This window comes from Heterocephalus glaber, unplaced genomic scaffold (genome assembly GCF_053883595.1).
Source record: "Heterocephalus glaber isolate CG9 unplaced genomic scaffold, H.glaber_assembly_v1.0 deba00000621, whole genome shotgun sequence".
Lineage (NCBI taxonomy): Eukaryota > Metazoa > Chordata > Mammalia > Rodentia > Bathyergidae > Heterocephalus > Heterocephalus glaber.
The window spans coordinates 23,939,802-23,967,498 of record NW_028258153.1 but is presented as its reverse complement, the minus strand read 5'-3'; the positions used below and the strand labels follow the sequence as shown (position 1 = coordinate 23,967,498).

The 27,697-nt window shown below is 40.3% G+C and overlaps 1 protein-coding gene across 15 annotated transcripts in view; it reads right to left on the bottom strand.

Moving 5' to 3' along the window:
• The window catches only part of Cald1 (caldesmon 1), a 189,516-nt gene that overhangs the window by 10,144 nt on the left and 151,675 nt on the right, over nucleotides 1-27,697 (bottom strand). For 4 of the 15 annotated variants that reach the window (XM_021263630.2, XM_013074504.3, XM_013074507.3 and 1 more), the window contains 9 exons: nucleotides 26,328-26,474; nucleotides 23,077-24,073; nucleotides 21,544-21,621; nucleotides 16,539-16,684; nucleotides 9,608-9,860; nucleotides 8,274-8,414; nucleotides 1,996-2,039; nucleotides 1,824-1,905; nucleotides 410-547 (listed from right to left, as the gene is read on the bottom strand). In XM_021263630.2, coding sequence (XP_021119289.2) covers nucleotides 410-547; nucleotides 1,824-1,905; nucleotides 1,996-2,039; nucleotides 8,274-8,414; nucleotides 9,608-9,860; nucleotides 16,539-16,684; nucleotides 21,544-21,621; nucleotides 23,077-24,073; nucleotides 26,328-26,474 — 2,026 coding nt within the window. The remainder of the gene's footprint in view (nucleotides 1-409; nucleotides 548-1,823; nucleotides 1,906-1,995; nucleotides 2,040-8,273; nucleotides 8,415-9,607; nucleotides 9,861-16,538; nucleotides 16,685-21,543; nucleotides 21,622-23,076; nucleotides 24,074-26,327; nucleotides 26,475-27,697) is intronic. The other 11 variants (XM_004851218.4, XM_087206283.1, XM_087206284.1 and 8 more) reach the window with 4 other exon arrangements.

Genomic DNA, 27,697 nt, shown 5'->3' with positions numbered 1-27,697 from the left:
TATATTTATATATTTATTATGTAGCAAATATACTAATAAAAATATTTGTCTTTAAAAAGCAAAACAAAGCAACTTCAAAATAACATTAATTATTATTTCACATAATCACAAAAGTTAAACTTGATATTAAAAGAATAGCTTGTTCTATTCCCCATGAAAACCCCCCCACTCCCCCCAAGTGTTGACAATAATTCCAGGCACTGTATTTAGAACTCCATGGCCAGGGCTGAGTACACAGGGCAGCCTCACGAACACATTCTCTCTGAGCTTGCTTTTACAGTCACTGCAAAGCAAAGTACAAATTGCACCTACTTTATTGTTTTTATTATGAACTAGGATGATTCTGAAAAAATAAAATGGGAAAAAATCCACTCCTCTAACTAAAAGGACAAAAAGGTCGTATACTCACCTTATTTGGTGTGCCCGAGGCAGTGGGGGATGAAAACACATTCCCCTTCTCCCACATGCTCTTGATATTGCGCACGCCTTCAGCAGGAACAGGGAGATCCGAGGCTGCTGGTTTGGTAGGCTTTGCAGTTTTTGTTCCCTGAAATGTATGAATTATCTTTAGGATTAGTGCTGAGAAGTTTGTCCTCATAAAATTATAGTGAGCTGGTACTCCTCAACATGATCCTTTAAAAATTTCATTGTGTAAACATCATCACCAAGAGTCATAATTTCTGTTGTAAAACTGTACTCTGATGATCTACAACCCTCAAAATAAAGCACCAAGAGCAAGATCTGAGGATCTTTTGGAAACGAAACATGCCTTTTATTGGACAATATTTATTGTTAGGGTGATGGCTGACTTCATTTCTTCAAAGATAACTTTTAAGTGCCCACTGTGTGTAGGGTGCTTTGCTAGGCTCTGGGTGTGGTGGTGAGCAAAATAAGATGATGTGGTCTGAAGTTGCAGTGGGCTTCCATTCTAATAGGAGGGAAAAACTGTGACTAGATACACATTGTGGTAAGTGCTATGAAAAACAATGGAATGCTACAAAACCTGGCAAGAGAATACATATTACATGAATAATACTTAGTCTGGGGGCTAAAAAAGGCTACTCTGAAGTGACATTCAAACCCAGATCTGACAGAAGACTGTGATGTGGTAAAGGGGACAGGAGGAACTCACTGCTTTCTCTGCAGAAGCAACAGTATGTGGAAAGGTCCTGAGTGAAAGATGGAGGTACCACTGCATGGAGAGTATTATACTGGGAGGAGGAGAGAGTGAATATAAATAAGGAAGGCATGCATTTGAGACACTTTCCCAGCAGTAAGGAAGGCACACCTAGAATGATACAAGTGTCTCTCTGGTCCTGCTTTTTGGCCTGTGCCTATGGTTGAGATGGTCAGCCAACACAAGTGGCACCCAAAGTGGTCATGGCCTGAAAATGAGCCCGCCAATCTGCAAAGTCCGAGGGCATAGTCTTGGATTTGCTAAACCTATCAGTGCCATGACCAATCCACCACAGAAAACAGCTATCTGAAATTCATCTTATAGTTTATGGACACCTATCTTCTTAGATATTCATTTGAGGAATTAGCGGATCCCCCTCTCTTATTCCCTCCTCCTAATATAAAACAATCAATTGGAAATTAATAATAATGAAACTTACATTTTATAATCATCTTTATATTGCTTTATGCTACTACTTTAATTTGATAATGAGTATTTACATACAAGAGGATTAAGCAAGATTGTAAGGAAAGCACCATTAATATTCTAACATGACCGTGGCCACTGGACTCAATGTCTCTGTGATCTTTCATGTAGTCAGAACCTGTGTCTGTTCAATGGACTGCGGTTTGGAAGGCAACCCTACCTCAATTGCACTGGTGTATTGCTCCAGGCGGCTGTCAATCTTGGAGACTACTGCTGCTTGATGAGCTGATTTGACACCACTGCTAAATAAATAAACACATATATAAAAATATGAGAGAGGAATCTTTCCACCTACAGCTGGTCATTGTCAACTGAACAATCAACATATTTACCTTTTCTGCACAGACTTATTCAAAAATTCTGCTCGCTCTTCTATCTAGGAATTGAAAAAGAAAATAAATCCAGTTAATATTTTCAGCTTATAATATTTCTCATCTCATGCCAAGACTGTTCTGTACCTAGTGAATAAAAATACCAAAAATGTACAAGGGCATCAGGAGACTGTGCACAGCTAGAGAGGAAAACTATGATTCGACAGAAAGATTTGAGAGATGAAGATAAGACCAGCAGAGAACAAAGTATGTAGAGAAATATAAAGTTTTGGAAGCAAACTAAAAACCAGATTATAAAAATGTCCCTGAAATAACATAAGTCAGTGGCAAATTAATTATTTATATGTTAAAATCTAAACTTCCATGTGATGGCATTTGGAGGTGGGGCTTTTGTGGGTGATTAGGTCTTGAAGGTGGAGCCCCCATGAGTGGGTTTGGTGGCCCAAGAACTTGCTTGCTCTCTATTTATTTTCTCCTATCCAAGGCCTCAGCAAGACGATGGACATTTGCAGAGGAAGAAGGGCCCTTGTCAGAATCCAACTATGCTGGCCTGCTGACCTCAGACTTCCAGTCTCCAAAACTGTGAGAAATAAGGGTTTGTTGTTTAAGCCTCTCAGTCCATACTAATTTGCTACATTTGTCCAATTTGGACAAGGAGTCATTCAAGCACATCAGTCTATGGTAACTGCCATATGGTCACAGCAGATGCTGAGGCTGTCCTGGACAGGGTGGAGTAAGGAACCTTCTGGAGGTGTGTACTTTGGCACCAGCAGTCATACACAAAGCAGGTGTTGATAGGTGATGGGCTGCAGAGGAATTTGTTGATAGAAAACATCTGAAAGTAAGTGATATCGTTTCAGTAAAATACAATGTTTGATTTAGTGGCTTTAGTTGTAGCAAAAATAAGTTCGTAATTTAAAAGAGTAATTCTTTGAAGACTATCGAGCTGCCCATTTGGCATATATAAGTCAGTTGATGGTATAGTGTCCTAAGAAGACTAAGAGAGATAAGGTTCCATTCTTTAAGGAGCATACACATTTAGTAGGAAAGATTAGTAAAGCACATAAGTAAAATATTTTAAAATAATGGTAGGTACCATAGTAAAGATAAAACAAAATTTCTGTAAGACAAGCAACTATCTGAGGGAGTTGGAGAAGGATTTTTAATAGTTTTTATATTTGAACAGAGATTTATAATCTATAGTTTCATAAATGAGTTTATGAAAGAGAGTGTGCATGCACAGGTTAGAGGGGAGGGGATATCTTTGGGAGAGCAAACACAGGAACAAAGATTTGGGGCACACAGAGTAGGGAAACTGAAGAAGAAAAATCCAGCATGGCAGTAGAGCAGAGACTTGCCCTCTGTAGCCAATCCAGCACTGTTCTGACTCAGGGGTCACATTTCCCACCTTCACCATCAAATTTATCCAAATCCCAGAGGCTTCCTTATATGTCTTTGACCTAGTCCAGCTTGAGTTCATTATTACATTTTGTCAGTACTCACTAAGCATTTACTGCCTCTCTCTTGTTGGAAAATGCCTCAACTAAGCAGCTGTGAGAAATGAAACTATCTGTTCTGAATTGCTAACTGATGTTTGAGTTAGAGGGAAATTGTTTTCTCCAAAGTCCAAGAGGGCGCAGTGTTGTCTTGATAAAACTGGGAATAAATGCATAGTATTAGTTTTAATAAACTTTCTTTATATTCTGCTTCCCTACTAATATGTGTATGAAAACAACAAAAACTCGTTACATTTAATTTGCTTAACATTTATTCTTTGCACGTATTATGTAAGAAACAGTATTCACCCTTGACATAATTTAACAATGAGAAACTAGCTTTAGAGTTTTCCAAACAATCGAAGTTATAAAAAATTGACAAAATACACTCTGATAGTATTTTGAGGTCAAAAATCAAATACTTCCCTCCCATTGGCATTATATAATATTCATTACATATTATAGTGATCATAATAAACATTGCAGGGCCAAGAGTGTCCCTAGCTACTGGAATTCAATCAGAATGAGTTGAGTTGGAAAAGTAGCCTAAGCCATCTCTCCTAGGCACGAACCATGGAGACAAGCAACAGCCAGCCAGCCTTTGAATGCGTGTCTCTGTTATGCAGACATGTAAAATGTCTCGGTCCTTTCTAGATATTGACCTGATTGCCGCACATGCTTTTCCACCAGTGTGCGCAGATGAAAGGGCTTCGCAGGAGGGGTAGATGAATAGGGAAGCCAGGAGCGTGGCAGAGGGAAAGACCAGAGAAAGGAGGAGCTTTTGAGATTTGGGAGAGGGGATGATTTAAGAGGAGGGGAAGATGGGCCCCAGTTTCTCTTGTAAACAGAGTAGAATCTGGAAGTCCAGACGTCTAGTGCTTTCTTCATATTATCAAGACTGTTTCAAGGAAGGCTTAGCTTCCCTGGGATTTTAGGGGAGGTAGGAGAAGGAACATGGTTATCTTTGGCTATTGGTGAGGCAGGAACAAAAGCTCTGGATTGGAAACAGGCTGGACTTTGGGGGCTGCACAGAGTGAACCTGAACTGAGGGAATTTTTTGCCTTTCTGCTCTTTTTCTAGAGCAGGGGTCCTAATTATTGGACAAATGGGCCAAATGCAGCCTGTGTTCTTCACACAGTCCCTAAACTAAGAATATTTTTTTATATGTTAAATGTTTGCAGAAAAAAAAAAATCAAAAGAAGAATGATACTTTATGACATAAGAAAACTATCTGAAATTAAAAAATGTTGCATTCATACATAAATCTTGCCCGTTTCATAAACTCTTTCTACTCATTTGCTTTGCTCCAAGGTCTCAGAGCTCTGGATTTGGTTACCTATGAAACTGCTGAATTGTTTCCTGTGAGGTAGTTGACAATATTACTAACACTGGGGCAGTAATCCTGCTTTGTACTTCTTTATAATATGCTGTGTACAGCATATACTAGGTAGCTCATATGTATCAAATATTAAATAATAAATTCAACCAGATCTTGAAAGGAGGGTCTGAGTACAAAAAAGTTACAGATATTACACCACAGTGACGTAGACATACCAATGGTTATAGCAGTGCAATTCATAATAGCTGAATCTTGGAAACAGCCTATATGTTCAACAGTAGATGAATGAATAAAGAAAATGAAGCATTTACGCACAATGGAGTACTACTCTACCATAAAGAAAGATAAGCTTGAATACTTTATAGGAAAATGGATGCACCATGAGAAGATCATAATGTTAAATGAAGTAACTCAGACATACAAACTTAAATAGCATATGGTTCCTTTTATATGAAAAACTGTATATGTATATATATGCATATATACATATTATGAAATAAAAGACATAATAATAAGAGAGAGAAAAAAGTATTATAATCCAGTGGAGACAATGTACCTAAAAGCATATCTTGATTTAGTAAAATTGTCTTACATATTTTATATGTTCTTTGGCCTATTTATTAGTCAGGTTTAAATCTCTATATATGATAATTAACTTTATAAGGTCTTATAAATAAATTAGTCTGATGCTGGGAAAATGAAAGGGGAAGTGGAGGGAAGGAGGAAAAAAAAGAATTGAAATGCGTTATGTACATGTACAAATTCCTTACAATGAATATAATCATGTACTGCAAACATGGGCTAATAAAAGTAAAAAACAAATACAGACCTGAGTCTCTAAATGACAGGGACACATTCTGAGAAAGATGTTGTGGTTAGATGACACTAACAGAATGTACTTTTGTAGGGGAAAGGGACCTGAAAACAGGAAAAGCATGTAAAATAAGGGGTGCATTGGGCTTTCTGGCTAATCCTAACTGGAAAGAGTTAAAACTTACAGAGAGAGCAATTAACAAAACCAGAGAAATCTGATAAGCCAGGGCAGTACCTTAACCAAGTGAGTCTAGCTACTTCCTACCTTCAATAAAATGTAAAAGAGACAATGTAAAAGAGACAAGGGGTGGTCACTTAAAAGAGAGCTCTTATTTAGTACATAAAATATATACTTACATCAGGACCCGCCCCCTCCCCGCCACATACACGCACACACAGACACACACACATACATCTTCTCTCACTATGTTTCCCTTTACTGAATTGCTAATTTGACCTTGAATATACAGTCTCTCCTAACCAGCCTGTAAGTTTCAGAGACAGGGCCTAAGAGGACAAAAGAAAATCAAATAATGCCTACTCAGGAATCTGCATGTAGGCGATGGTACTAGAGTTGAGGGTCTTAAGGTCAATCAGGTCGTGACAAGCTCCAAGGGGAAGGGTCTTCCTGCCACCCAATAAAAGCAGCAGAGAACAAAGAGTTCTCAGGTCCTTCATCTTTCTGGAGCCCCTTACCCTGATTTATTAGGGTAGCTATTTATCCTCTCCTTTTCCCCCTTTCCCAATAAAGTGTCCAATGAAGTGTCTTCCTTTCCTTAAACTTTGACCCTTTAATTCTTTATTGGAATGGAGTTTACGACCCCAGTGAACAGCTACAGTGAATGTACAATGGTATTTCAGTTCACAAACTTAATTCTTCTCATGATTCTGGTCACAAATTGAATTGGATGAGAACCGAATCAAATTCAAGGGTTAGGTTCCATGTTGACCTTATGGATAAATTTGATTTGGTTCTTGTCCAATTTGGTTTGCAACTAGAATTGTGGAAAGAATTAAGTTCATTAACAGAGTTACCACTGTCATCATTATGTACTACAAACACTGAGTAATGAAAATAAACAAGAAACCAAAAACATACAGTCCTGAGCTTCAAAATGACACAGACACATTCTGGGAACGGTGTTCCAGTAAGGTGTCTCCAATGGAGTATACTTTCAAAAAACAAGAGGGTCATGATGTCAGTGGGCAATGTATCTTATAGAACACCTTGGCATATGTGGTCTGTCACTGACCAAAATGTCATCATGGGGGGCACAACTGTAGTTTATTTTGGAGGAGTCAGAAATATGACTGAGACCAAGACCATGGTAGTAAAGACTGAGTGTTGCTATTTGGTGCTAAAACATTCTGGTTTTTGTGTGAAGTAGATAATAGCTGTAAAATGCAAGTGATTGGCTTTTGGTCATTTTCATGTGCTACGTGATCCAATTCACAACGTGCACAATCACACTTCACCATCAGAGCCTGGCTGTGATTCTACACTGGCTTTGCCTGTTACTGATGCTTGGTAACCTAGCTAGGGTGATAGCAAATGAGGATAGAATAAAAATGCTAAAATTTCTCTGAAGATCTAGTCACTCTTTCATCACTTCATTTGAGAAATATTTACTGAGTATCTTTAATATGTGAGGCACTGAGCTGGGAGAGCAGTTAAATGTTAACCCTCAAAGCAAAAGGTACATTCAGAAATAATGACAGGTTGGTTATCAATAATGGGAAGTATTTCCTAGAATCTGCTGTTTTTTCCATTTTACCTCAACCATTCCACCATCTCCCTCACTCAGCTCCTTCCTGCTCCTGTTCTGGGCAACAGTCCCATCTCACGTGAATTAGGAGCTCTGAGAACAGCAGCCTTAGGTTCCTATGAAAGCTGCTTTAAAATTTGAACCTGTATCACTTCCAGCTGTTCTGCTTTTAATGATGACAAAGCTAGCATAACAAGCACCTTAAACCATCATAATACATTTGCCATTTCATTTAAATGTTTCCATTTTCAGTTCTCAAAGAAATGAAGTGCATGATTGAGTATGAAACAGTGAAATTTAGAGATAATCATCAAATGTCATTTTAATGTATACCAAAGTATCTAATAAACAACAGATGCAAATCTCACCATTTTATTTCAGTAGTAGTAAACAAGAGAAGCTGTCTAGACTCCAAACTTCCTATGTTGAAATCTAATCCCCAGGGTGCTGGTATTGAGAGGTGGGACCTTGGGGAGACTACTAGGTCATGAGGATGGAGCCCCCAGGAGTGAGATTAGTGCCCTTATAAAAGCGGCTCCAGGGAGCTTGTCTGCCCCTCTCTTTTCCCATCCACCATGTGACACACAGTGAGAAGGTACTGTCTAAAAGGAACAGATACTGAATCTGCTGGTGCCTTGATCTCCAACTTCCCAATCTCCAGATTGTGAACAACCAATTTTTATTGTTTATAAATTACCCAGCCTAAGATATTTTGTTATAGCCGCTTGAACAGACTCACAGGAAAAGATAACTAAAGGATAAATGAGGTAAAGGAAGGCTTTGAATAATCAGTAACTAAATAAGGCACTAAAATCAAGTTTCTACTATAAGAGATGGGTTATAAGAGTTTCCTGGGGAAAATACCTTGAGAGATGAGCCTTTGGGGGTGAAACACTTGAATGGCTTCTTATCATCTGACAAACCATCTTCCGGTATCTTCTGGCGTTTCTCAGCAGCTTCTGCCCTTCGCCTCTCAATCTCTTCCTTTAGCCTCCTCTTCTCTTCCTAAGAGTGAAAGCAAAAGTAACAAGGACATCAAAACTGGCTTCCAGGAGAAGGGAAGAGAGCTGAGGGGGAAGAGACAGAGGGCAACAGACTCGCACAATAGACTGGGTGCTACCACCCACAGTGGTGGCCAGGACAGGTCCAGCTGCCTGGGTCTGCACCCCGGCATGGCCATGTAACTAACACTATTGTCATCATAAAACAGGATGATCCCAGCACCGGCTTCCTAGGGCTTTCCTGACGACCAGATTGGAAAGCACATGTAAAATACATAAACTTACATCAGTATGATGATGCCTTTCATGGTGATATATTATCATTTTCATCCTCTAAATCCTTCAGCAATGAACTTCCACTTCTCTACATGAACAATGAACAAAAATATTCCTTCTCCCTACTTCTCAGAAGAGTTGCGAAGATAAATGAGATCGCTATGCAAAACATTACACAAATCTATGGTACTGTGGTTGCCAAATTACACAAGATTATTTCATGGTTGCCTCCTACCTCTACTGAATACACTATTTTAGACGGTTTGACAAACCTGAAATGACGGCAGTTTGTACCACAGTGGTGAAATCGCAGATGCTTACACTTACAATCTATCTTACTAATTCCTCTGTTCCCTAGAGTTGGAAGAGACATTGGAATAATTTATCTAAGGTTTCCACACAGTTCAGGGAAATTGTGTCTAGGAGCCATATCAGAAAGTTGCTGAAAATCTGGATATTCTGAAGGATGGGATATCACTATCAAAAGTTTTAGAAAGTTGGAAAAGTAGGGTCCCAGTACTTCATAGTATTGGGACAGGGTCTCACTGTAGTTCAGGCTGGCCTTGAACTCATTATGTAGCCTTGGTGGGCCTATAAATCACAGCGATCCTCCTGCTTCAGCATCTCCTAGTGCTGGGATTACAGGCGAGCACCTCCATGTCTGGCCCCAATACTGATTCTACCACTGTATTAATCAAAGAATAGTGAAACAATCCACTAGTTGTTTCCTGGTTCTTTACTCACAAAATGAGAATGTATACCAGGATGAAAGGAAAGAATGTACTTTGTAAACTGCAGCAACGAGCTGTAGCTGGTTAAACATCTCTTGCATGTGCTGAGCCAAACTTTCCCTCGTAATTTTATCTGTTTCTAGTCCTGTTTTCAGGACGGAGCAAATACAGGGCGTCCTGGCCCTCCTACCTCCTCCCTGGCTTTGCGGTCTGCCTCCTCCTGCTTCCTCTTCTGCTCCTCCTCCTCCAGGACCTTTCTGCGCTCCTCCCTTTTTCTTTTGAGCTCCTCTAGCTCCAGGGCCGCCTCCTGCTGCTTCTGCTTGAGCTTCTCGAACTCCTCACTCTCGGTCTCCCCGCGCCGGCGCCGCAGCTCCTCCAGTCGCCTGCCGGCCTCCACCTGCGGGGCGCCCTCGGCCTCCTTGCTGCCTCCCGGGCGGCTGGGGCTGCGGGCAGGAGAAGGAAAGAGCTTGATTGCCTCGGGTCCCCTCCCGGGAGGAAGGGGAGTGCTGTCCGTGTGCCTCTGTCCGTCGGTCTGCAATCTGCAGCCCAGCCCCACCTCCGGTGCCCACCCTTAGGTCCTGGCTCCGCCCAGCAGCCGGAGGACAGGCAGGGGTCGCCAAAGGTCACTTAGCCCAGGTCCCCTCTTCGTTAGACGGGGCAAGTGGGCCCCGGGGGTGGGGGTGGGGGTGGGGCGAACGGGTGCAGCTGGCCTGGAGAAGAGTAAACCATTAAACGTTTTAATTTATAATATCTATGATCCAGCAAGCCCATCTGGTATATTCCAAAGTGCCGGAAGCAGGGTCTTCAGACGGCTGCGCCCACGTGCTCGTAGCGGCGTTATTCACACAGCCTCCCAAGAGTCCAAAGTGGGACACAGGGATAAGGAAGTAGGGTGGATCCAGCCTCCCAAAGGAGGGAGATTCGGACACACGCCACAGCCTGGGTGAATTACCTAAGTGAAATTAGCCAGTTAGAAAAAGACAGACCCTGTATGGTTCCACTTGTATGAGAATCCAAAGTAATCAAATTCATAGAAACAGAATGTGGCTCCCTCGGGCTGGGGCCATGGAGGAGGAAAGGTAGAGCGGTTGGTTAATGAGAGTAGTTTCAGTTCTGGAAGCTGAAAAGATCTTGGAGGTCTCTTGCACAACAGTGCGGATAGACTCTTAACACTGGGAGGAGCGTGTTCAACTGGGAAGGGGAACAAGGGAGGGGAGAGGGCACAAGGAAGGGGCAAGGGATTAAAAATAAAAACAGAAGGCGAAAATGGAAACACAGCTTTTGTAAATGGGGAGAGGAAGAAGGGTTGAAGGGAGGAAAATGAGAAAAAAAGAATTAAGACATAGTAAGTAGAGGTACAAACTCCCTACGATGAATGTGATCATTACGTACGGCAAATATATACTAATAAAAATAAATTAAAAAGTGGGCCCGAGGGCCGGGGATTTAGCTCAGTGGTTCTGCCACCTGCCTTGGAGGCGAAAGTTCCCGAGTTCAATCCCCGGTACCAAAAACAAAAAAACTAAAAGTGGGCGGGGGATTTAGCTCAATGGTGCCGCCTGCTTCGCAAGTGCAAGGTCGAGTTTGATCCCCGGTAAACCCCCTCAAATAGATAAATAAAATTTTAAAAAAGGAATGGTTTGGGATACTCTCAACCATAGACAAAAAAGGGCCAATAAACTTAACGGTACCATCCTGCATACCTGAAAATGGTTAAGGTAGTAAATGCTGTCTTTATTTTTTTGCCACAAGTATTACATAACACATACAACAACAGGGAAAAATGGGGCAAACACTATTCTATTTACTCCAGTGGGCTATTCTTCGGGCTCATGGGATTATATAAACATTAATTTATACATCATTTATAAAAACTATAAATGTCAGAAATGAAGGTGTGCACATTACTGTGAAAATGAGTTCTAAAATTTAGGAGTGGCCTAAATAAGTTACTGGTTAGCCTAGCTCTACCTGGAAGCATGGACCAGGAGAGGAGATAGAAAAGTTCACGTACTCGGAACAGGAAAGGATGGTTGAATAGGGGGTAGGCACTGAAATAAATCCATTTACCTACTTCTTGAGCCGGGCTCTAGCAGCTCATCTCTGACACATGAAATTACCCACTGCTGCTCGACTGAGCTAAAAACAGTCATATTCTTACACAGAAAGTTCCTAATGACTATATGTTCACTGCTGGCTTCAATTTGTGTGTATATATATAATATATATAATATTTGTGTATTTTCTGCCCTCTTTGACCCCAACACAACTGGAATATTCTCTATCAGGAATTAAAATTACTAAATTAGTTCAGAGATGGTGCCGTTAGGGTGGCTACTTAAATGCTACTTGTTATGCCTTATGAACACTTTGCATATTTGTGATCATTTACTAGTCACAATAACTGGAAAGTTGGCAGTCCATGCCTATTATCCACATTTTACAAATTAGGGCAACATGGGTGAAAGAGAGAAAATATTTTTCCAAACTTTTGGAAGAGAGAAAGTGGTTGACCTATGATGGGATTTTAATGTTTCTCTATCAATAACACTCTTCACTATATTATAACTGAAGTTAAACAAGATTTTTACTCTTTTTTTTGTTTGGTACCAGGGATCCAACTCAGGACCTTGCGCCTGCGAGGCAAGCAGCAGAACCACTGAGCTAAGTGCCCGGCCCGGCCCTGAAGTTAAATATGATTTTTGAAATGATCAATCAGTTGACATAGAACATATTAGCTCACCTCCTGGCCTCTCAACTCAAATTCCTTGGACAGTTTGTGAGGGACATTTCCTACCTCTAACTCTCCCGAATTATCTGCAGTCTAGGTCTAGCTACCCTCCTTGCCTGAGTGGATGCGATGCTTAGACAGCATAGCTTCTAACACAGGAAGAAAAAGGGCAAGGCTTTTTATAAGCAGGAACTGAAGCTGAAGCTGTGTTGGTTTCTCTGGCATCTATGGAGGATCCACAGGGATTCTTCTACAGAACTGAAAACACGTTAAGGCTAAAGACAAAATGCTCTCCTGAGTCCTTGGGTTAAATTTTATTAAATTGGTATTCTTAATGTCTTACAGGGATCATATCAAAAGATGGAGAGATATCACTGGCACCTCTGGACTCTGAGCTCCTTTAGTAAATGTGCTATCAAAAAGTAAGAATACTGATCTTTTTGAAACATGTCGATACTCAAACTGGAATGTGTGTAGAATACTTTTCGCTAAGACAGAACTCATATAAATTGGGTCCTCTGGGACTGAAGGAATTAACTGTGTTGGAGGGCCTTGCTATAGTTAGTTTTTAACGGAGAAACAAGGATATAGCATGTCTTCTATTAAATACTTATTAACAAGAAATGAAGTGTTTCAAAACTAGTTTCCAACACAAAAAAAACTATTCCTGGTCTAAGGAACAAATGAATGACTACTGTCTAATTTCATTTATACCGTGAATAGAATGGCATGGTATTGTAGCTATGAAACATGAGAATGAATAACACAATAAAAGGATTCAAGAGCTACATTACACAATATTGATCTTATTTTGTATTTCTCATGCTCTTAAACACTGAGGTAGTTCTGAAGATACCATGTCCTCTGGGCCAATTTTTTTAAGCTGCCGGTCAAAACTCACATTAGTGGATTGTAATCAACATTTTAAAAAAAGAACTACAAAATATCAGAGTGTATTGCATAAAGAAAAAGGAAGGATTATTTCTTGACACACTGGTTTTAGTTAAAAATATATATACAGAGTCTGCCCCAAAAATGTACACACAATTCAGGAAAAGAAAAATAGTATGACATTTTATTCAACAGATGGTGTTACCCTCCCATGGGGCACCCTAGAGGATGTCGAGTATTGCAGAAAACCTACTACACTGCCGGCCCTTAGAGAAGAAATTGAAAATGCATGAGCAGCACACTCAAGGACCAAGGTTACCCAGGCAGCAGTTTGCCACACTAATAAGCGTCTGGATGCTCATGGCCACCACTTTGAGCACTTCTTATAATTGTAGAGGCCAAAGTTAACTTGTATTAATCTTATGTCTCAATAAATTTAGTATTAAAATAGTTATACAATTTTTTCTTTTTCCTGCAATGTGTATATATTTTTTGGTGGAATATATACAGGTCATGATATAAAATTTGTTTCTTACTATGGCTTGAGGTTAAAATATAAAATATTATCCTAGGTCCTTCACAGTTAAAGATGAGCTCTTATTTTGACATCAAAGTAAGGGTATCTCTTAAAACTGTATGTTCCTCTTTTAGAGACATACAGGTTCACAGTGACTCCTGTCTCAGTCATTGGAAGGTCTTTCCAACTCCAGAAATGAGTTTGCTCTCTGTTCATGCTGCTAGACAGGAACTGGACTGGCAGACATGTCTGTAGGAACTTCTCTGGGTTCCACTAGGTGTCGCTAGATGTTTGTTTTGGACAATTAAATTGCTCATCATTGGGAGCTGGTTAAATCAGAATTTCTGGGTGTGGTGGTATACTCCTGTTTTCCCAATGCTCGGAGGCTGAGGCAGGGGGAAAGCCTCGTTTGAGACCAGCCTGGACTACATAGTGAGTTCAAGGCCAGCCTAAATTATATAGCGAGACCCTGTCTCAAAAAAACCCCCAAAAACCCAAACCAAACCAAAACCCCACAAACAAACAAAAAAATCTGGCCAATGGGATACCCTGACATCATTAATTATAAGCTTATACTTTAGGTATAAAAGGCTCATTATTTTATATTGTTATGTATGGTGAAAGAATCAATTAAAATATATATAATTACATTCACATATATATAATATATATCTTGAATGTTATATACATAGAAAATGTTACTGGTAATCAGAAAAAACTTTCTCACTTTAGAAAATAAAAAATCTTTGTTTTGTAATTTCTATAAATCCTTGTTATAACCTGCTATCTCCATACCTTGCTCATCAAATTGAGATTTTTATGTCATGTTTTAGAGAAAACAGTAAGAGGCAATAATTAAATCAGATGTAAGGAGCTATGCTCAAAGAGAAGCAAGACTCTGCCTACATGTGCTGGTAGCTGTTGGCTTTTGGGAGCCACTTTTCTGGAAAGTTCTTCCATGAGGTCCTCCCCACTTCCTGTCTAAACTTTGGTGGATTTAAGTCAAGGCAACTATCACATCTTTGGCCATTAAAACACAGCTTGCTTTTAGTTAAGCAAGTAGGTACACCAAGTTTATCTAAATGGAGGCTTTCTCTCCCTCGTGACTCATTTTGTAAATGTATGGAGCAAACTCAGTTTTCTCTGTTCCTATCAGCATCACATTCTAACTGAAACCAAAACTGACAGATGTTGGCAGTTAAACAAGAACAAATAATATGGTGGCAGGTTGTTCCTGTATTTGTATTTTTTTTGGTCCAATATGGCAAAATTAAGGTGAGTCATATTCAAGGGTTCTTATTGCTCAACCTGTGGCCCTAGACTCTATGACTTTTCTTCGATTTGAATTATCCAGCTCTCTGCATTTATACACAATAGCTATGCTAATTATTAATTAGAGCTTTGACTGAAGCTCTTGGCAAAGTTATTATTAATGGTTAACCAGATTTCTTTCTAGGGGCAGGTTTTATTTTGTTTTAAATTCTTTCTCTTAATAATAGAAAGAAAACCAACTTATTCCTTAAAAAAGCCTTCTATCTCGAAAACATATCTTAAATCATCAAGCAATAAAACTATAATATCAGATAATGATCACTGAGCATTTTTCATGATACATTGTGGGGCTTTAAAATGATAAAGCTTTGGCTTCAGCTTCCCAGTCTGAATCAACTTGCTTTGTAGATTTTCTATGAATTTCCAATCACGTTTAATTTTCACATATACTTTCTTACCAGTTCCAACTAATGTCTAGGGATTCTACCTTTCTTACTCCTAAACAGTTGCATTTAAGCCTCTTATGCATACTTTTCTTCTGTGTGCTTTAGGTACATAAATGGGACTAGGTTTCTGCTTAGATTTTTATATAGAAAAATTGTTTTGGGGAACTCTGTTTATCCATCTTAGATGGGCCTGAAATGTCTACCTAATTGCTTCTGACCGTTATAGGACTTTGATGTCAGAAGCATGTCAAAGTTATACATAATACCTGCTTGGTGACTTTCTTATTTGAAGTGGTTCAGAAAACTAGGTCTATAGGTGAGGCAGCTGCCAAAGAACCACTCCATGGAAATACACACTGCAGGAACCCAAAAGTCTTTTCCAGCACATCTGGTACAGCAGCTGGACATAACAGAGGTTGGGATTTGGCACCAGTGGTTGGAGAGGGTGTGTGGGGGGGGGTAGGGAAAATGTCACATAGTCCACTGTCTGCAGCAGACTTCTGAACCTTGAATCTGTCTAGAAAGCTGATAGCCAGGTCCGAGTTCAACTGTATCTGAAAGTGACTATCTGCTTATACTGTAGTGTGTTTACAAGCAACTGCCCAGATTTTCAATGTTAGCGAAGAGGGATGAGAAGCTGGAGCCATTCAAGAGTACCTCCCCTGAACTGTGTGAAATGGAATAGTATTTCCATATCCTCTTTCTCCTTCTTAGATATTCCCAAAGTATAGTAATGTTAAGGGCTACCAAAGTTCCATGGTAAAGAGATATATTTAGTTTAATCTACTGTTTCCTAAGTATACAGTCATGAACAATCAGGGCTTTATACAACATTTATTTACAATCATTAAAATTGAATGAATTCTTAAAAATCGTACTGAGAACGGTCTCTTATGAAGTTGGCTGGGCCATACAGAGGATGAACCAATAATATTAATTCCAGTCATAAAAAAATTTAATAAACTAAACATATTAGTCAGTGAATAAGAAGGTGGACATTAAGCAGGATCTGCATTGAAAGAAAAAAAAAAGAAAGATGAGAAAAACAGATTAATCCCTGGTTGAGCAATGACTGCTGGTCTCCTACGTGAGAGGAGGACCTGAATCTGCTGATTTCGTATCTCTAAGACAATGGCTAGTGATCTCCCAACAAAAGAATGTTGCCTGTCGAGCACATTTCTGTGTGGAGGCACAGGATTGGGAGGCTGATTTTCTCCCCACACTGAACTGGAACAGTTACTGTCAAGGGGTCACAGCTTCTTACCTAAAAGCATTCTCCGTGTGTTTAAGTTTGTGGGTCATGAATTCTCCATTCTGTGACTTCACTTCTGTAAATCCCTTCTTTCGATCCAAGAAGCTCTTAACTTCTTCTTTGGGCTCCTTGTCCTTTTTAATCTTCTCATCTTTGATCTAACCACCAGTTCACACCAGGAAGAAGCATAATGATAAAAATATTATTAGATTTCAGTTGATATCATCAAATAAGGCCCCAAATTTTTAAGAAGCCAGAAAACTCAAAAGTAGAACCACCTACAGAATGAATGGTAGAGGTGGGGTCAGGGGAAATTCTTAAAGAATAAATAGGGTCTTTTGGCTCATGAACAAAGACCTTGACTATAATTTTGGGAAGTCAAGATCATCCCTGTTCTCACTGGGGTTTTTGTTTTGGAGAGTAGCGGTAGTGTTACAGTTTGGAAACGATGAAGTTCTGGGAACTCCATGTAGGAAGGTCTGTTTGTTGTTCTTTGTATGGCTCTGATGGAAGAATGGCCAACTAGGTTGGCCAGGTTCCTTCTTGGATGGAAAGTGAATCTTTGAGAAAGACACAGTGAGGAGAGAAGGAGGAAACCTACCAGGTTTACCAGATCTGTCGGCCAGTTCTGAAGATCATCCTTGTATTTTAACCAAATGAGTAACTGGGTCCCAAGGATGGAACACATAATAACCGACCTTGAAGGGTAGGTCTCAGAGTCCCATGGGACCATGTTTGTGGTCATCTAAACCACTAAAGTTCGAATGGAATAGGAACGACTCCAGGGTTTGTTGCTGGAAAATCTTTAGTCCTCTGGAAGTCATTTTGGGATTGGGAGGGGGACAGAAGAAGATGACAATGGAGGGTAGGAGTTAGCTTTGATATTTTTCAGGTTTTGTGTTACAAATTCCTTACAGTAAATGAGACAGATTATTTCAAGGTAAACTGAATTTACATAGCTTGTGGGAGCAGGGCAAAGGAGTTCAGATGACTCCAACTTCATCTTCTCATACAGTTTTAAAAAATGAACAGGTGAGGTTATTATTATTCTTTTCAAGAAACAGTTATGAAGCTCTAGTGCTCTGAAGAAATCCAGGGAGGGAGGGTAGGTAGTAAAAACTTTAGGGGCTACCCAGGACATTTTCCCCTTACCTGACCACTCATCCCAAACAGCCTTTCCTCAACACTCTCTGAACATTTACTCCTAAAGGGCATGTTCTGCAAAGCAAGCTACATTTGGTTTTTTTTCTTTACTGATGAGCCTTGAACAATCCTTTGTCTGAGTATCTCTTTGGGGTGTTACTTATTAAATCATTATGGATGGATTATTTGCTGTGATGTTGTCCTAACTGGTGAAAACTTCTCTTTCTCCAAGAGGGTAATACTAGGATGCCCTTGGCAACACTGAGGAGGGGAGCTAGTGTGTTGTTATTCTCTACGGGAGATTTGTAAGTCAGGACACCTGGGTTTGGGTTCCAGCTGTCAACAATCTGTTACTGGAGCAAATCAATGGATTCTCTGAGATGCTGGTTCCAGCCATGTATGTGAAAAGACAGGGTTGGACAAGATGACCTTTTCCTAATCTTTCTTCCAGTCATTTCCCACTTGGCTCCTGATTGATGATGAGTCCACAATGGGAAGGAAGCTCAGGCCCTGTGCTGGAGCTTGATCATGGCTGCTTGGTGGCTTCCTTTGTCCAGGAGTAAGTCAGCATGCCTTGGACAGGCAGGGGAGGAGAGTGTATTCTCATTTTGGAGTCCCACAAACTATGAATTAGAGTTTTTACCCTGGGTATGAAGTATCTGGAGCTATAAATCTAGAGGTGAGAGGGTTCATTTCAGGAATTCCACTGATACAGATGCTGAGTCAAATCTCATGGTTTGTGGAACCAGGAAACTATGCATAGGGAAATTCCTTTGAACTTATCTCTCCTATTTTGCAGTCAAAGTATTTCCATTCTTTCAAAATATATTACCTGATTTAATGACCAAAAAAACCTGTTTAAAATAGATTTATAAAACAATAGATGTCCAACAGAAGAAAGAAAAATCTCCCCCTTCTTTTTTAAGCTCTGCCTTTACTGGCAAAGTTTATGGTGGCTGGTATCTTCTATTCTCTTTGAAAAATTTTCTTAGAAACACTCTTAATGTAATTGACTGAAAATTATTGTCTTTCTGGCAAATGAATGAATAAAGCAATTCTACAGAGCTCCTTATATCTTAAGGAGCATTGTGGATTGGATTCTGCGGCAAAGCTTTGCCATTATTTGATTTTTGAATAGCGATAAGAGCCAGGCATAAGTTATAGCTCCTCAGATCAGGCTTAGCATGCTTTTCTTAGCTTTAGAAGTCCCAAGCCCTGCTGGGTGTGATGGTGCATGCCTCTAATCCCTGCACTTGGGAGGCTGAGGCATGAGGATCACTGCAAGTTCGAGACCAGCCTGGACTACACAGTGAGTTGAAGGCTAGCCTGAACTACACAGCCAGATCCTGTCTCAAAAAACAAAAAGCCAAACAAAAAATAAACATCCAAAAAGACGTCCCAAGTCCTTTGCTGGGTCTCTTTCCTATCATAAGGATATCTTCTAGTCTCCTTGCTATGGAAAGTTTCATCCAGGGACAACATAAACCTTCCAATGGAGCTCATTTTCTACCCCAGAGCCACTGAGTCAATTCCGCATTTCACATGATTCTTGGGGGATTTGCTCCCACACTGGAAACATGGGCCCAGATGACATGAACATCAGGGCCAATATTGTGCAACTCTGCTGGCAACTTTATTTTTCTATCAGAGGCCAAGACTGGGGAAAAAAGTTCCTTGGATGAAGAACTAAAAAGAGGTTTTTATAGTTGAAGAGGTGAGAAAGAAAGCTAAATTAAGTCTCAAGCTTGGTGATCATCTGTGCCCTATCACTGCCACAAACAGAGTTAAACTGCAGTGGAGAAGGGAAAGGCTTTCTTTGTCTTTTAAAGCACTGGAGGGCCTTCTGGAGACATTTTCTCTAAGAAGGCTCACATGATGTTTATGCTTACTTGTGGCTGATCTGCTTATGCTGCACTGGCCCTTGCAAGGAAGGTTTTAGTTTGTTTTTGTGTGACTTTTTAAAACAAAAATAGTATAAGAGGTTATGTAAAATGATTGTGATGTAAAATGATTTAAAGCTATCTACACAAAGCAACAGCACAACTAACAGTGGAGAAAACCTAGCCATTCATCCAGCAGACCATCTACACATTGTTTAAATAGGAATACAGACTCCTGTTTTGAAGAGCTTATCTGGTCTTGTTTAAAAAAGAGGCCAAAAGTTTTGAGACATTGGAATTTGCTTTGGGGCAAAATGGGAAAGAAGCGGGGCTGAAAGTATGAGTATCCTACTGAGATGGGCACACTGCTGAGGGGACAAGCCCTTTCTAGTTCACAGACACCCCATACAGGAATAAGATGTTCTGGTTAAGTCACGTGTTAGCAAATTAAATTTGGCATATCTAAACAGTGTTCGTGTTCTTTATAGCTTCTTCTCCCCACATGTTTAATCACAGAGGTCCAATTTCATGCCCCCTTCCTTCTATACGTAGAGATATTCACCACCATACTCTAGCTTTGTAGAGGAATACAAGTGGTCCATTTTCACTTGGGTTTAAGTCCTATGTAGATATCTCTTTCTTTTCTTCTTTTTTGGCAGATGAATTTGTAGTTATTCTTTGTCACAAAATTAGAAGTGTTTCCTAACACGTTCAACTATTTTCTTAGCTGACTCATTAGAGCTAAATTCACTTTCCCAGTTGTTTAGAGGGGCAGGGCTAGCATTCAATTTTCACCCCCAAGCCATCATAAATAGAGGAAATATAAATATTAAAAAACATAATAAGTAATAGGAACTATAGGCTATTATTGTATATGATTCTTATAAAAACAATAAATAAAATAACCCATCTCCTATTTAATCCAATCATCTATTTTCTAAATGTGCATTTTTCTTTTACATTTTTTAGTTTTCTTAGTAGATGCCATAATGGGTAGAGAAATGTAGCAAGAGGCCATCTGGGTTGACACTAAATGGCTACAAGCCACTTTCTCAATCCCATAGGCGAAGCTGTTCAGATGTTCCTACCTCTGATGATTCAGTTTCACTGCTTTCAAGGACCCTGAACTTAATAGATGGAGTACAATTTATGGGATTATTTGGGACTAGAATAAACATGATGGTTAAATGGAGCCACCCTTTCAGCTGCGGGTTGTGATTATGGTGGAGTGCAATGACATTCTACCTATAATCGCTCCATTTACTTACCTATATCCAAATCCCCTGGTACTTGCTCCTGTGTGTGCCTCAGAAATGCAATGCAGAGCATTTGGCCATACTTTTCATTTGGAAATAAAATATCTTCAATTCACTAAATTTTCTACTGAGATGTAAGGGATAGGAGAGTATTTTTCCTTTGAAAAGTTAAAGCATTAATCAAAGCCAGTTGGAAATATTTCATGATTGAAATGCAAGCAAGATGGCTCAAGAAAAAAAAATTAGCACTTAGAGGAGGAGAAGGCAGGAAAAGACTGGATCAGTGTTTTCAAGCTTTGTATGACCCACAGAAAGAAAGAAATATGTATATGAGTATATGACGGTGCAATGCTTACTACCTACAGTGTCCTCTAATATTTTTCTATTCCATTTCATTTTGTAAAATGCTGATTAACTAATTTTTGTTTCTTTGAGACAGCATCTTGCTGTGTAGATCAGGCTGGTCCTGCCTGAACTCACTAGGTAGCCCAGGCTGACCTCAAACTCACAGCAATTCTCCTGCCTCAGCCTCCTGAGTGCTGAGATTACAGGTGTGAGCCACCACACCCAGCAATTAACTAGTTTTGAGACACTCTGATCTCACCATTCAATGGGTCATGAGTTGTGGCTTGAAAACCATTGAGATTCGGCTTACAATTCTGAGAATCGCCAGACTTGAGATGTGTCCGAACACTGACTGCTCTGTTTCTTACCAGATTATTTCTCAATAACATTTACCTCTTGTTTTTTGAAAGCAGGCTTGTCTTCTTGGGACTTTTGTCTTTGAGCTTGCCCTTTAGCTCCCCTTTCTTCTTCCTTTTCATTTTCAAGAGTAGTTAAGGTCACTCAGGTAAAAGCAGCCCTTTCTAGCTTGCAAGAGTGAGAGGTGTTCAGATCACTGCACATGTGCTGTGGGACGGCTTGGCTTTGGCTGTCTTAGTGCCACACTTACAGCCTTGGTGTCAGTGGTTCTACAGAGTGATGTGGGGTATTTCTTCCTACCCAGGATCTTTTTATGTGCTTTGCGTTGTGCTCCCTGAAATCTAGCATGGCATGGTGCACCTTGTGTGTTTTTACAAACCTTGTGTGTGGCTTGGTGCACTTTGTTTATGATCTTCACAATGACAGCCATGTGCATGAGCTTTTCTCGTACAGAAAGAAGCAGAGGGAAAGGCAGCTTCAACTCAGTGACAGAGTTTGCTCTGAAAAGGTGAGCATGCAAGTGTGTCTGTTTTCTTTTTGGGAGGGTGTGGTAGTGCTAGGTACAGTGCTCTTAATGTAGCCTTGCAGACAGAAAAAAAAAAAAAAACTTTTGTAGTTTATACTCCTCTCTCCCCAGTACCCTGCCTCTACTTTTCCCACCCTTCTTCAGACCACAGGAATCTGTGTCCCAGACAGCAAAAGGAGCAGATGCATGCTCTTAATTACCTTTCAGTTACTGAGTCTATCCCCTATGAGTCACTTTCTGCAAGTCTGCATTAAGCTCAGGTCTACATGATAGCAAAACAGGGTTTTGAGATTTTTAAAATAAAAGTTCCAACTGGATCCTTTTTTCCTTTAATTTCCAGCTGACCACAGGTGGTTTATTTCTGCCTTCTTTAAATGAAGTGTCTGACCATAATTTTTCTTTTTTTGTGATATTAGGGATTGAACCCAGGGCCTTCACACTGGGCTACATCCCCAGACTCAGTTTACATTTTATCTTGAGATAGGATCTTGCTAAGTCACTAAGTTGCTGGGGCTGGACTTGAACTTGGCTCAGCCTCCCAGAGTGCTGGGATCACAACCAGATGCCACCATGTCCAGCTGACCATGATGTTTTATGTCAATTTCCCACCCTGGTTTTTATAATTTTTAAATTTAATATCAAACACATAGGTAAGGTGGGAAGTTAAGGGCCTCTTGCCTCATGTAGACCTACGTATAAAGGAAAGATGTCAAAAAGAATGCATTCAGATGCAGAAATGTTAAGTCAACACAGCACTGCCACATCCATCATGATCCGTTAATTCATTTTTTTCGTAGTCATAACAAGCAGGCACAAAGCAATTCATCTCTTTAATTGGCTCAATAAATTGGGTTGATTATATACTTAGCCATCCATTGATTGCTTCATGCTTGCATATTGCTATGACCTGAAAAAAATGAATAGCTTGCCAAATGATCAAGCATGTGAACTGTATGCGTGAGGCCTCAGTCCCAGATTTGATGTGCATTACATTTCGCATAAGTCACAGGCATCACACACTGGGTGCAAGGCGCTTACTGTACCTGTTTCTTTAGGACAGCTGTCTGAGGTTTGTCTTCTTGCACTTTCTTTTCATTTACCCATCTCCCTTCTCTTTTCTCTTGTACCTTCTCCCCTTTCATTTTTGTCTCTTCTAGCTGCTTTTTTTGTTTCTGCTCTTCTATCCTAGCCTTTTCCTCCGCCTCTGCCTTGGCTTTCTGCCTCTCCTCTGCTGCCCTTCTCTCCTCTGCTGCCCTTCTCTCCTCTGCTGCCCTTCTCTCCTCGGCAGCCCTTTTCTCTTCCTCCTTGATCTTTTCCCTCTCTTCTGCCTCCCTCCTTTCCCTTTCTTGTGCAGCTGCTTTTTCTTCTGCTTCGATTCTTGCTCTCTCTTCTGCTACCTTTTTTTCTTGCTCAGCTTTAATTCTTTCTCTTTCTTCTGCTTCGAACCTTAGCCTCTCTGCCTTGGCTCTTTCTCTTTCTTCCTCTTCCATCTTTTCATTATGAGAAATCTCCCCTGAGCCTTGGTCCCTCTCCTCCTCTAGTTTAGACTCTTCTGCACTGATCTGCCCATTTTTTAACTCCATTATCACCATTTCCTCTTGAGTCTCTGTTGTTTTCTCTTCTACCATCACCTCTACCTGATTTTCTCCAATGCTCTCTTGCTTTGGCTTCTCTTCTTCCTCTTCCTCCTTTTCTTTTTCTTCTTGCTTTTTGTCTTCAGCATCCCTCCAGTCATTCTTCTGGTAGGACTTGGTGACAACCTCTGTTTCTTCCATCTCATATCTTTCTTGGCGACTCTCCCTTTTTTCTTCCTTCTCTGTAGTCTCGTTCTCTGCCATATTGTTTTGCATTCTTTGGCTTGGTGGTGACAGACTGGAGTCTGTTATTGTTGGGTCAAACTCCTTCTGCCGCTCTAGGGCTTCCTGAAGACGTTTTTGGCGTCGCTCTTCTCTCCGAGCCAGACGCTCTAGTAATGCAGCCTCCTCATCACCTTCTGCTTGAGTGTTTGTGGTAGTTGGCTTGGCCTCCTCGTCGGTGACACTGCACAACAGAAAGAACAACACCAAAGACAGCTTGCTGATTAATCAGTTAGCTACATTCACAGCCAGTGCCGCCCAAGACCAGTGCACAAACAAAGGAGTCTATGCCCACATGTGTGTGGAGTGGACATTTTAGTACACAGCTGCCTGGATTTCAATGGACCACATGCAGGTCTTTGCCTTTGGTCTTTCTGACATGTTCTCAGCATGCTAGCAGTGCTTTGGGTATGAATGGCACCTAGGGCATCTCTCAAACAAAAACCAATGAAAATCAGTGTATCGATATTTTAGGTTCCCTTTCCTTCTGAGTTGGAGAACTTGGAGGTACACGTTCCACATAAGCTCTTAGGCTTCCCAATGGAGTTAGGCTCCAGATTCCCACTGTGGTAACTTGCTTGGTAATACAGTTTGTATTTGGCTGCCTTCCCTTCCCAGTCTCACTTCCCTACATCCCTCTAGTGTTTCCTGGAATCACCTTACAAATAAACTACTTGTACAGCAAACATGTACTAATAAAAATAAGGTAATTAAGAACCAGAGGAGTCTTCTCTGTCCTCCCTGTCTCTATCTGTCACCTAGACTAGAAGATTCTGTTTTTCCACAGGGTTTCCAGAGTCACAAAAGGAAGGAAGACAGACTGGCTCCACCTACCAGTTAGAAATAACCACACTGGACTGGGAGGGGTTACTGTATCAAATTACTAAACTCTAGGGGCTTATTGTCATAGCAGCAGCATTGTCTTAACTGATATATACACTATTTACTTTCCTTGACAAGATTTTCATGAACAAAATGTTTCTTGTCCTTTTGTTTCTACCATGGATAAAGGTTAAATTTAACGTTGATTTTAAAAAAGAAAATAAAATCTCTACAAAACCAAACTGTACCATGTCCATCATTTCTCTCACTCTTATGGGATGCTGGACACTGCCCAGGCCAGGGGTGTCAGTCTCTCTTGGCAGAAAACAACTAGTCATGTAACACCAGAACTGAGACCAGAGTTGGAAGCGTGTGTCTTGCAATGTTTAGAAACGCCATCAAATTGCATGGTTCATACCAAACTTGGCCCTTCTGATGTTCAAGTTCACTTAATTTTGGAAAAACACATTTCATATTAAACAACAGAATACAGCAGAGCAAAACTTAGATTTTAAGCCTTTTTGGCCTTAGCTGTGGCTGTAGGACTTTGTTTGTATGAATTAGACCTCTACGAATTAGTAAGGATAAAAGATCCATGAAAAGACAAAGAATTTAGAATTTAAGGGGAAAAGTATACACACAAGGCTTTGTGATCAACTGAATTCTAATAATTTTTAGAAAGGTCCACAAAATTCCAGAGTGCTAGCCAGAATAAAATACACTTCAGAACCCAGCTGATTCCATTAAATCTTTCTTTGACTTTCTAAATCATAACAACAATCATCAGATGTTATGTGCTAATTAGAGCTATGTAGCCACAAGGAGAATATGCCTTTTTGTAGCCAATTTAATATGTCAGAGATAAGCCACATATCCTCAGACCTTAATATGCTTTCCTGAAAAAAGAAAGAATTTTGAATTCAATCAACATCATGAAATAACAAATTATAAAATGTGAAAGCAGAAAAGAAACACAAGTAGAAGCAAGACTTTAGCAGAAGAAAATTATAGACCAGTTTTTATCTTTTTAAGCCATTGTTGACTCCTCACTAATAACTAGATTCAAGAGAAGCCTTGGAATGCCATTTAAAACTTATTTTTTTCTGTCCCTCATCCTTAAGTTAAAAAATACAAAGGCATTGGATGCTGCTCTCCTCTGTAAGACTCTGATGACAGTAACAGTTATTGAGTGCTTACTATGTGCAAGGCCCTGTGTATTTTATATGTGGTGTCACATAATTTCAGATCTATTTAGTGTCCTTCAATGGAAGGTACGATTTTTATTTCTATTTAGGTAAACACAGTTAGTGAAAGGCCATGTTGGGACCAGGTGAACCCCAGAGATCATACCTGTGTCCCCTTTGCTATGCTCCCCAATTTCAAGCTACTTCCCAAGGGACAAGGTTTCTAGTTTTGTGCTTCTATGTAGGAAATAGTGGTATCCTGACGTCTGTGTCAGCTTGATTGTCCAATCTGATTTGTTGCTCAAAGTGGTCACAAACCAACAAGTTAGATCAATGAAAAGGGCTGAGTTGGCCGAGGAAAGAATGCTCTGACTGACACATTCTATCCAAGAGACGCAATCCAGAGATTCCCCAGTCTGACGAGCACAGTACCTGTTCTGGGCGTGAACCTCCACCTGCTCGGTCACCTGTCCCAAGGATTCCTCCTCTTGCTTCTGCCGCAACCTTTCCTGTCGGGCTCGGCGGCGCCGTTCCCGGGCTGCCTCTTCTTCATCGTCGTCATTCCTCTGATAGGCGATTCTGCACCATTACAAAGACAAGCTCCTGAGCGTGACAGCGGCAGCTGTTTCCACCAACTTCTTGGCAGGAACACCTGCTCCATTTTCTGAACTTGGCTATTTATGAACCACAGAGTTCTAGCAAGATGGCCCATCCCTTGAATTTGGAGGTCCACGTGACCAATTTTCAAAATTTTTTTTTTTTTTTTTTTTTTGGTACCGGGGATCGAACTCGGGTCCTTGGGCTTGCACAGCAGGTGGTGAAACCACTGAGCTAAATCCCCGGCCCCATTTTCAAATTTTTGAGTATTTGAAAAGCATTAATCCAGTAACCGCACTGGGCAATTTACAATGATCAAATAACTGAAGCTACAAAATGTACGTAAAAGTAGGCTGTGTTTGGAGACTGTGGGTGAGCACATTTAGATTTCTTCACTAAGCTGATAATCACATGTGAGACTTAGAAGCAGAAACCCAAAATATTGAACCAAAAAAAAATACTTATTAAAAAGATTCAATAGGTTATATGAATTATTTGTGTAGACGATGTCACAAACACCAGAAGAGAATCAAGTTACACTACCGAATAAAGAATTGGGTGTTAATAAACCCAAATGGCTTATTAAAATCAAGAGCAGGATATCTTCTTTGGTTGGATTTTTTTTCCCCACTGGAGACAGGAGATGTTACTGACAATTAGTAGGCACTTCAAAGTCAGTGCATTGTGAAGCGGTGGCAGCTCCCCCCAAGAACTCAGACAGTTCTCTAAAACATCCTTTGGTGTCCTGTCACCCGTACACTGGGCATAGCAGTCACTCACAGGTGTATTTGGCTGGAAGCCTAAGGGCAGAGGCAGGCAGAAGAGTCACAGAGGGACTTACATGAGTACCTTTTATTTAGTTTTTATAGTTTCATCTGAGGCAAATGCCTGTTTGAGGAAATTATATGATCAGTATTACTATTGTAGAAATGTTTCTTTTAATACTTATTCCAAATAAAGAACTGGGGCTGTGGAACTACAGGTGCCCAAAGTCAAAAAGAAATGGCCTGCGTGGTTAACTTGACTAATTCTGGTGCAGATAAAGAATGACCGGAAGGTGTGGGTAGAGCTGTTTGCCTAGGGTGGGCTGGCTTGAGGGGCCACCAGCTGGGAAGGGGATGGAGGTGAGGCTGAATTGCAGGGAGCTGCTTTTTACCTTGCAAAGACAAAGTGTTTTTATTATAATCTTCCTGTAAAGAGAAATC